Source organism: Gopherus evgoodei, chromosome 7 (assembly GCF_007399415.2).
Source record: "Gopherus evgoodei ecotype Sinaloan lineage chromosome 7, rGopEvg1_v1.p, whole genome shotgun sequence".
NCBI lineage: Eukaryota > Metazoa > Chordata > Testudines > Testudinidae > Gopherus > Gopherus evgoodei.
In genome coordinates, this window is record NC_044328.1 from 97,119,258 (window position 1) to 97,130,038 (window position 10,781).

The window sequence follows — 10,781 nt, forward strand, 5'->3', positions numbered from 1 at the left end:
TGGAGTAACATGTGCACACAGAGAGTGGCACGTACAGAGAAACATGCAGATACTTGTAATGACATCCAGATGCAGGCACTGCGAATGCCAAACGCACAGACATACACACACAGCATGTGCTAAGGGGGCCAAAGCCCAGCCCCTTCCCCTCCAGGCCCCTCACCGACAGACACAATGTCACACACATGCTCTCTCAGATGCTCACTGTCAGGCCAGGTTTTCCATGCTCTCACCATACTGGCTGCAGTGCTGTGGAAGCCAGGTCTCAATGGTGGGCACCTTCAGAAGCCAGCCCTGAGTCACTGGCATGCCAGATGCTGAGCACCCCCTGAGCTGGCATGGCTTCCCAGCACCACCCTGACACTTACCCACAGACACTGATCCAGCACTCCCCTGCCACAGGGGAGTGAGTGCTCAGGCTGGGGCATGAGCCCAGGACCTGCCCCTCATGCTGCATTAGGGCACGCTGCTGGAAGGGCCAGGTAGGAGTGTGTGTGTCTGGGGCTCTCGCTGCTGGGCATTCAGGCGCTTTGAGGGTGCAGTGATTTCCCAGGCAGCGCCTGACTACAAAGAGCTTTGAGTTTTGGGACAATTGTCTGCCTTTAATACAGTGACCGGATGTTAAGTGGAAAATATCGGTTTTTGGGGTTTTTTTTACACTCACCCATCTGGGAGTTCAGTGGCAATTCGGCGGAGAGCCCTTCAGTCACAGATGGTCTTCAACGGTATTTTGGTGCGGGGTAATAAACCTTGCCGCCAAAAACAGAATCACCTGCCGCCGAAATACCGCCAAAGACTGTCTGCGACTGAAGGACTCTCTGCCTAATTGCTGCCGAAGACCAGGAAACAAAATATCAGGACAAATGGCGTCCCAACCATACTCTGGTCGGGGCATGGGACAAACTCCTCAAAATCGGGACAGTCCCCATTTTATCGGGACGTCTGGTCACCCTGGCCTTGAAAGCTGCGAACACCTTGGGTCTGAGGCTCATATATGCACCAACACATACACTGCAACACACGACACACTGACGCACTCACTGTAACACAAACTCACACCACACACCAACATATGCTCACTGTAACACTCCCATACATACACTGAAACATGTTCACTGACACACACACAGTCACTCACTGCAACACTCACACTTATTGACACTTGCTGTAACACACAATCACTATAACACACACACTCATTTACACACACTTATCTGGAGTTACTGTAACACACGCACTCCAGATAACACACACACACAAACAACTCACTGGAACACGCTCACTGTACCATACACTCACACTGACATATCACACACCAATCCACATGGTCACAGAAAAACAAACAGCATGTTACACACGTCACCCCCACTCACTGTCAGACACTCACACAGACATATATGTTCACTATAACACACACCCCACCCCCTCTACACAAACACCATGTCACACACGAAGACACACTCTTTGTAACCCCCTCCCCCTCCATGCATGTGCATTTTCCCCTGGCCTGTCCGGACACATGCTGTGTGCTTCTGTGGCACTCTTGGTGCTGTGCAATGCTATCTGCAGCCCAGTGCACAGAGGGTTAAGGGTGGCACCAGTGATTGGGGATGGAGAGAGGAGAACTGGACAAAGCCTCTTTCATTCCCTGCTTGGAGAGTTTCCTGTCTGACCTACATACCTCCCCACACTGCCCTGGGCTGTGGGCCAAGGCCACCGGCTCTGTCCCAGCATGCATGGGAGGGGGCAGTTTAGCTGAGCCATGAGGTAGTCGAGAGAGTAGTGTTAGGAGGGGCCGTGGGAAGGGAAGGAAAAGAAAGGGTCCTGCTGAAGCAGAGCAGAGGATGGGACAGGAAAAGCCATGATGGGGAGGGAGGGGGAAGCATGAGCCCTAGCCCATTCCCATGATGGGCCTGCCCTGGGGAAGGTGCTTCATGGCATTCAGGGCAACAATCCACCCTGCCCCCCACCCCTGGGTAGCTGTGTTCCGTGCTGAGATGGGAACCCCCAACCGCTTGGCCCTGAAGCCTGGTTGAAGGGGCTGCCCATCCTAAGGCCACAGACACTGAGCCTCAGGTACCCTACTCCTTGGCCATGGGACTCCCAGCCTGGCCCACTCTTCAGGGCAGTGACTATGGGTGTGGGGAGAGAACTTGGCACTTCACACACACACAAATACTTCCCTTTGCCTGGAGAGCTCAGAGAATATTACAGTCATGAAAGACAGACACAGAACAGTCAGGGGCACAGCTGGAAAAAGAACCTGGAATCCAGGCTTCCAGCCTGCCCTGTTCACACTCACTAGACCCTACTCCTCTCTCAGAGCTGCGGATACAACTCAGGAATCCTGGCTCCCATCTCAGCCCTAGGTGTAAATTCATGATACTTCCTGTGGCAGATTGGGAGAAATGTCTATATCCCAGTGTGACCTCCTCCTGGGTCTGTGAATGCAGCATTGCATATCGGGACCTTCCCAGAGGAGTGTGACTTTCATGTCCATAGTTAATTAACACATCCACTGTGCAGTGGGGGCTGGACACCTAATGGAAAGACTATGGCATACGTCTTGATCACTTGATGGCAACAAGACAGACTGGCTTTCCTCTGCTGGGAGTGCCTTTGCTACCCATAGGGCATTACCTTGGACTGACCCTCTCAACAGAAGCAGCTGGAGCCTGCATGTTCCCCGACAGAAGCACATGGGAAAAGGAGGGTACAAGATTATTTTAAATGGGGAGGCTTCCCTAAGTGAGGTCAGTCCATCGTTCCGCTTAAAGATGCTGGACACACTTAGGCCTCCCAGGATGGGTGAGTTCAACCTGGGGTGGGGAGCTGCAGTCAGGGCTCTATGTTGTGTCCATTGACTCAATATGGATCTCTAGGTGGTTTGGTTAAGAGCAATGTGACTGTGGTTCAGAAATGCCTTGGCCATGCCCCAGTTCTGTTGCCGGATGGGTTAAATCTCCTTAAACAGTTGTGATTGCCCCTCCTAATTGATGAGTGCTGTAAGAGACAGCTAGGTATACCCACCCATCTTAGCCAGCCCCCCGGGAATTTGGCCTATGTGGGCAGAGGGCTCTCCAGGGTATTTGGGTAAGAGTGAAGCAGGTCAAAACAAGAGTCAGATAAAGTCCGAAGAAGCAGCTGGCAGCGCAAGCCAGGAGCAAACCTAGAGTGCTTTGTGGGGGGTGGGGAGAGGCTCTGTCTGGGGCTGTGAGCAAGGACACTGCCTCTTGTTGTTTGATGCTGCCTGTGTTGGGGGGAACAGGACTTTGTACAGTCCATGTAAATACACAGGATTGTGCCAAAGGGCCCAGACTCTGTCGTCCAGGTTTCCTCCCAGTTAGAATCAGCCCCATGGCCCTGGGCTTTGACCAACCACTCAGGTCAAAAGTGGGGAGATGTGTCTGAAGCACTTGTGGCCCAGAGGACTGAGAGGAGATGTGACTGGAGCACCTGCAGTCCAGGGGCCTCTGGGGGAGATGTGTCTGCAGAACACGTGGCCTGCGAGACATGTCCAAGCACAAGGGGCTTTGGCAAACTGGAGTGCTGGCTCCAAGGTGTAAGGCAGCCAGACTGTGGGGTCTCCATAGCCCTAGGAAGGGCTCAGACCTGGGGGATGCCCACCTGGGAGGGCACTTAGAGATTCAGGGTTGGAAACAATGACCTGGCTCAACCCAGACCCAGGGGGCTTGGCAGCTGGGTCCCCGTCCCCTCACAATGGCCAGGTGTCCATTCAGAGGAGGGGCAGGGGGAAGGACAGGCTGTGACAACCCCTACCCTCTCCCTCCACTCCCCTGCACTTGGGGTCACTCAGGATCCCCACAAGATATTCTGAAAGAGTTGTGGGGTTAGCCCCGCACAGATGGCTGGAGCCAGGGAAATGGAGCAGGGTCTGGGCGGGGCAGTGGGAGCAGGATCCAGGGGAAATAGCTGGCAAAGGGGGAGCAGAAGGGGAAGAGGGAGCATGGGAGGGGGGCAGGTTATGGGGAGGGATGCTGGGGGTAGGACACAATCTGGCATGGGGGGCAGGGGGAGAGGGCAGGATTGTGAGAGGTACAAGGGACAGGGCCTATGGGCATTGCCCCCACATAGAATTTTCAGGAGGTTGCCTAGCAACTGGGATGCCCCACAGACCTGTCCCAGACCAATCCATACGGGGTGGGTAGGGGCTTTCACCTGAGAGACGCCCCCCTCCCAATTCCCCTGGCCCCAAGCCCTGGTGAAGGCTGCTAGGAGGCTGGGGGGAGGAATCAGTTCCTGGTGGGGAAGCTGCCCTTGGCGTCACTTTCCCCCCGTGGCAGGATGAATGGACTGCTCTGGTCCAGGCTGGTTCCGAGCTGTTAACTCCCTTTCTCCTGCTGGGTCTGGCATCTCCATGGCTGCCCCGTGCCTCCAAGTGCGGATCACGTTCTGGTGAGTGGCAGAGACACCCCCACCGATACACCCTACCCAGAGCACCTGTCACCCAGCTCTCCCCCATGGGCACCCCTTACCCAGCACCGCCCCCATGGGCGCACCCCATACAGCTCCACCCCTATGGGGACCCCTCACCCCTCTCCACCTCTATGGGCACCCGTCACCCAGCTCCACCCCCATGGGCACCCGTCACCCAGCACCGCCCCCATGGGCGCACCCCATACAGCTCTACCCCCATGGGGACCCCTCACCCCTCTCCACCCCTATGGGCACCCCTCAACCAGTTACACTCCCCATGGGCACCCGTCACCCAGCTCCACCCCCATGGGCACCCGTCACCCAGCACTGCCCCCATGGGTACACCCCATACAGCTCTACCACCATGGGGACCCCTCACCCCTCTCCACCCCTATGGGCACCCCTCAACCAGTTACACTCCCCATGGGCACCCATCACCCAGCTCCACCCCCATGGGCACCCCTCACCCAGCACTGCCCCCATGGGCGCACCCCATACAGCTCCACCCCCGTGGGGATCCCTCACCCAGCACTGCCCCCCAATAAACCCCTCACCCAGCTCTGCCCCCATGGGCACCCCTCACCCAGCTACATGTCCCATGGGTACTCGTCACCCAGCAATGCCCCCATGGGCACACCCCATACAGCTCCACCCCCCAAGGGCACCCCTCACCCAGCTACACCTCCCCATGAGTACTCCTCACCCAGCACTGGCCCCATAGGCACACCCTATACAGCTCTGCACCCCCCATGGGCACCCCTCACCTAGCACTGCCCCTTCCCTGGGCACCTCCTACCCACAACAGCCCCCCCCTAAGGGCACAGCCCACCCTAGGCACTGGGTCCCTGCCTCCCTTCTCACCCCCACAAGTCTGACACCTCTAGCACTGGGCCTCTGCCCAAACTCCAGCCTTCCTGCCCACACTGGTTCCCTTTCAGCATGGGTCTGCTCCACACTGCTGCTGGGCTCTGTTTCCCTTGTAGTGGCAGCTGAGGATACAGAAGCCGGGTGAGTAAAGAGCCTCCCCCTGCATGTGTCCCCCACTGTGAGAGACACAGCTTGTGTGCCCCATTCCATGTGTGCCCTCCCAGTGCCCCCATGTGCCCCTGGTTTTCACTGTGCCTTCATGCCTCCATATGTGGGGGATGGTTCCTTGGGGTTCCCAGCCCTTCCACCTAGGGACACATCCCTGGGGTCCCTCCTGCAGAAGGACCTGAACCCAATGGCGGGTGGTGACTCCCTCTCTGAGAGTGGGGTGCCCTGGGTGATGCCAAAAGGTAGGGCACAGGGGAGATTTGTGGGCCTAACAGGGGAAAGGGAATCACTGGTGGGGCCCTCCCCTACTCCAAGTCATTGACCTTCCCCCCATCTCTCCTTCTGCTCCCCCTAGTTCCTGCAGCTGCAGGAGTTCCTTGAGAAACGCTTCCCAAAGCAGTTGGAGATTGTGAGTAACTGGGGTCAGGCTGGGGCTTGGGGACCAGGTGCAAGAGGGGCGGGGTGGGGGCCTGGGTTTGGTGGGACAGAGAAACAGGGTTGGGAGCTGTTCCAGCACCAGCAGGGCAAGGTTAGAGCAGGGAGCTCCACTCCGCTCACCTGAGCCCCCAAGGGCATCCCCCAGATTTGTGTGGGGATCATATGCCCAATGGCTCTTCAAGGTTTCACCCCCACTCCGGGACAGCTCTCCATAGGGCCCACCACCCTGGTGTTCAGTCCCCATGCTTCCCCCAGTCTGCTCACCCCGCACTCCCTCTCTTTCCAGACAGGGGAAATGGCCCCTGGCTCTGGGGCCTTCGAGATTCTTCTCCCTGTCAGTGGCCAGGTCCTGCACTCCAAGCTCGTGAGTACCCAGCAGGCATTGTGTGTTGGTACTTCCCAGCTGGGGTTGCTGAGGGGCACTGTGCTGGGGTCACATCCCTGGCTTTGGGGGGCACACTGCAGGGGGGAACATCCTCGGCTTTGAGAGCTCTGAGGGGCACATCCTTGACACTGGGGGGCAGTGTGCTGGGGGCACATTTTCAGCTGAGGGGCTGGACAGAGCACCGTGCTGGAGGCACATCTCCAGCTCTGGGAGTGCTGGGGGGCACTGTGCAGGGGGCACATCCTTGGCTTTGGGGGGCTGGTCAGGGGCGCTGTGCTGGGGGCACATCCCCAACTCTGGGGATGCTGAGGGCACTGTGCTGGGGGCACATCCCTGTTTTGGGAGGATGAGTAGGGGTACACATCCCCAGATTAAGGGGGGCCTGGGCAGAAGGGCAGGGTATCACAGGCAGCTCAGACTGACCCGTCCCCTGGTCCCATAGAACGGTGATGGCTACGTGGACAGTAACGCCAAGGTGCAGCGCATCTGTGAAGGCATCAGCAAGGTCCTGAAACAGTAGCGAGCAGGGATTGGGTAAGAGAATCCTGGTGGAGGGGTTGTTGGAGGGGTTAGGAGCCCAGTGGGTTAGGGCAGGCAGTCACGTTCAGGGCCGGTGCAACCATTTAGGTGATCTAGGTGGTCGCCTAGGGCGCTAGGATTTGGAGGGTGGCATTTTCTTCAGCAGCGATCATGGCTGCCGGCATTTAGGCAGAGGAAGCTGGGGCAGGGGACCACGGAAAGGGCCACCTGCAGCAAGTAAGGAGGGGGGACGGCATGCAGGGGAACTCCCCGCCCCAGCTCACCCCTGACCCACCTCCTCCCCAAGCACGCCGTGGCTGCTTCACTTCTCCCGCCTCCCAGGCTTGCAGCGCCACAAGCTTGGGAGGCGGGAGAAGTGAAGCAGCCACGGTGTGCTCGGGGTGGAGGCAGAGGAGGGGTGAGCTGGGGCGGGAGGGGTTCCTCAGGGCGGAGGGTGGGGGATGGGGAGCTGCCATGGGGGGGAGGGGGCGCCTCAGGGCAGGGGCTCGAGGAAGCGGGAGGTCACAAGGTGGAAGTTTCGCTTAGGGTGCGAAACACCCTTGCACCGGCCCTGGTCACGTCCCAGCACAGGTGGCGTCAGTGCTGTGTGGAAGGTTGAGGGATATGCTCCAGCCCATGTGGGGTCGCAGGACATGCCCCTGGCTGTGTGGGGTCGGGGGATGAACATGCCAGGAACTGACACTGCCCCATCTCCCCTTTCTCTATGCAGGGTGCTGTGCTTTCCAGGGCACCTCATGACGGGATCAGCCGAAAGGGAGTCACAGCCCAGGCCAGTCCCCGACCTCCCCCCGATGCTCCAACCCCTGTGGCTGTCACCAAGCAATAAAGAGCAACATCCTGGCAGGCAGCTCCATTCCCTTTATTTACAGGGAATGCAGTGCTCTAAAAGGAGAGGCCCCACATCAGCCCCGTCCTGTGGCACATCCTGTCCTCAGTCCTCTGGGGAGCCTCATCCTGTTCCATGGCCTGTCCTGAGTGCTGAGTCCAGGGGCAGCCCTGTCCTGCAGCATGGCAAGTTCCAAATCCCCATAGTGACGCTGATCCTTGGAGCTGGTTTCTGCTCCTCACTTCATTCACAGTCTTCAGGGCACTGCCAACACCCCACTGCTCCCCTTCATGCCCCCAGCTCCTCCCTCAGGGAATCACACATGGGCCTGGGGCAGGCAAAGCACAGCGGCATGGCGGAGGGGTGGGGGAGCTGGCACAGTTCTCGACTCCCTGGCCTGCCTGAGGAGAGTGGGGAGCAGATGCTGCTCATGAGGAGTGGCTGCCATGGCCCCTGCTCACTCCAGGACGTGCCTCTTTTAAGTGCTGGTTCAGAGGTGGCTCCCATGGCTCACACTGTGGTCTCGTACTCCAGGATCACCTTGGGGCTGGAGGATGGGAGTGATGAGTGCCTCTTCCTGGGGGCCTCACCACCATCCATACAGCCATCACCCTCACCTGCTGCCATGCAACACGGTTCCTGAAGTGCACCGAACTCGGGCTGCACTGTGGCTGCGTGGATCCCATGCTCCCAGAACACCTGCTGGATCCTCCTGGCCACAGCCTTGTAGGAGGCAGTGTCAAGGCACCAGACATGGGCCGTGGCCACTAGGCTGTAAGCACTGTCCAGCTGCCAGACATGGAGCTCATGCAGGGCTGCCACCCCCTCTGTGCTCCTCAGATGTGACTCAAGTCGCCATAGGTCCAGATGGTCAGGCACAGCCTGCAGCAGCACCAGGGCAGAGCCCCGCAGGGAAGGGGCACCCAAAAGGATCAAAGCTAGCACCACAACCACACAGAGCCCAGGGTCCAGGTACAGCAGCCAGCAGGGTCCCAGCTCTGCCAGGGCTGGTGCAGGGTCGCTCAGGGGCTGGCAAGGTATCCCAGTGCAGGGGGGCAGGCAGGCCAGTTGCTCCACACATGGGGGCCACAGCAGGTGGAAGGCAAGTGAATATAGCAGCATGGTGGCAGGGCCCAGGGAGGCAGCCAGGAGTCGAAGGCAGAGAGCCAGCCAAGCACCAGACTCCTCTGCAGGCAAGCACCCGTCCTCTAGCCAAGGCTGCCTGTTCCCCAGCAGGTCTGTGCAGGGGGGAAGGAAGAGGTGTGAAAAGGGTATGGGGGCAGTATTTCATTCCGCAACTTGGGGGCAAAGGGCAGGGGTCACAAGGCAAGGTGAGGGGGGAGAAAGGAACCAGGGGCAGCTCCAGGCACCAGCGCAGCAAGCGTGTGCCCGGGGCGGCAAGCCGCAGCGGGCGGCCTGCCAGTTGCTGTGAGGGCAGCAGGCAGGCGGCTTTCGGAGGCACGCCTGCAGGAGGTCTGCTGGTCCTGCAGCTTCAGCGGCAATTCAGTGGCAGGGACGCTGATGGCGCGACACCAGTGGACCTCTCGCAGGCAAGCCGCTGAATCTGCGGGACCAGCGGACTGCCTGCAGGTGTGCAGCCGAAAGCCGCCTGCCTGCCGTGCTTGGGGCAGCAAAAAACATAAGAGCCACCCCTGAAAGGAGCAAAAACTTAGGGAGTTATAGAGCAGGTTCGATTCTTACTTAAGCAAACTCCCCCACCCAAAGCTGAAGGAGTGGCCCAGTACCCCTTCCCCCCACATCCCTCCCCAAACATCTCAACCCGCGCTGACACAGCAGGCCTGGCCTGGTACCATCCCCGAGCTCAGCCCTCCCTTCTAGCTGAGAGACAGGCCTGGCCCAGTATGCCCCCTCCCCCCCGGCAGAACTCACCTTGTGTCTCCTGGGAAGATCTGCCTGTGGCTGCGCCCTCTCTGCTGGTGCTGGCATGGCCGCTGCGGTGACTCTTTGCTCGAGTGGGATGGTTCTGCCCATCCAGCCTCACCCTGACCAGATGGATGAGGAGCCCAGCAGCCCCAACTCCCACCAGTGTCAGGGGCTGCTCTGTCACCTGGGGGTGCCCTGCCCGGTGCAGTGCCCTGGACAGCAGGGCCAGGCACAGTGCTGTCAGGAACACACCACACACCAGGGTCCCTGCCACCCGAGCTCGCACCCATCCAAAGGTATTCCTGCAATCAGGGTGTGCTCCACAGGCCAGCTGGCCATCCAGCAGAGCCACCCCCAGTGCTAGCACCATCCCCAGTGTCTGGAGTGAGCAGGAGAGAGCCAGCAGGGAACCTGTGACCCGGCTGGCCACCACCTCTGCCAGGAACAGGCTGATGGCAAGACAGAGCTGGGCAGTTAGCCAGCGCTGGTGCCCCCGCAGACCTCGCCCTGCCAGCCAGCCCTGGTGCCCTGTCCGCATTGGCAGCCTGGGGAGCCCCATCCCTACCCCAACAGTGCCTGCCCCCATATGGACTCCTGTCCCTACCCCAACCCACTGCCCTGGCAGCCTTGTCCCTGCCCCTGCCCCTGTCCCTGCCTCAACAGCCTTCTCCCTATCTGGGCTCTGGGCTCCCGTCCCTGCCCCCACTGCTCTGCACTTGTCGCCAGGAGTTTGCACTCGGAGTGGCCGGTGGTGCACACAGGCCCGTTGTCCCTGGGGGTTCCTTAAAGGGACAGCACTCACTCGCTCCCCTTGTGGCTGCCTGCCCAGCCCACCACCAGCTGGCAAGCACAGCACACAGGCTGCTCTCAGTCTCACAGCCCTCGACTCAGCAGGAAGACTTCTCCTCCTCTCTCTGCAAGCTGGGGTGGGAGCAGGTAGCCCCATTCCTGGGGTCTGCATGGGGCTGCTCAGACATGGGAACCCCAAGGACCGATGTACTGGGGAAACTGGGAATCCCAGCTCTACCCAGTGGGTCTGTACTGGGGAAAACTGGGAATCCCAGCACCAGCAGAGGCTTCATAGACTGCAAGGCCAGAAGGGATCAATCACTATGATCATGTAGTCTGATTTCCTGTATAATGCAGGCCTTCCCTGCATTAATTCCTGATTGAACTAGAGGAGATGTGTTAGAAAAATATCCTATCTAGAATGAAAAATGGTCAGTGATGGAGAAC

At 59.2% G+C, this 10,781-nt stretch overlaps 1 protein-coding gene across 1 annotated transcript; it reads right to left on the reverse strand.

The window, feature by feature from the left end:
- Nucleotides 1–7,748: 7,748 nt before the first annotated feature.
- On the reverse strand, nucleotides 7,749–10,083 carry LOC115655229 (zinc transporter 1-like). The gene is made up of 2 exons (XM_030570476.1): nucleotides 9,552–10,083; nucleotides 7,749–8,899 (listed from the first exon to the last, which is right to left on the reverse strand). Exons 1-2 carry the CDS (start codon nucleotides 10,081–10,083, stop codon nucleotides 8,172–8,174), a joined length of 1,260 nt encoding a protein of 419 aa, XP_030426336.1. The 3' UTR covers nucleotides 7,749–8,171.
- Between the last annotated feature and the right edge of the window lie 698 nt (nucleotides 10,084–10,781).

Coding starts and splice junctions, on each gene's coding strand:
- LOC115655229 (XM_030570476.1), bottom strand. CDS start 10,083: ATGCGGACAGGGCACCAGGGCTGGCTGGCAGGGCGAGGTCTGCGGGGG. Junction 8,900..9,551: donor ATCTTCCCAGGAGACACAAG/GTGAGTTCTGCC, acceptor CCCCCTGCACAG/ACCTGCTGGGGAACAGGCAG.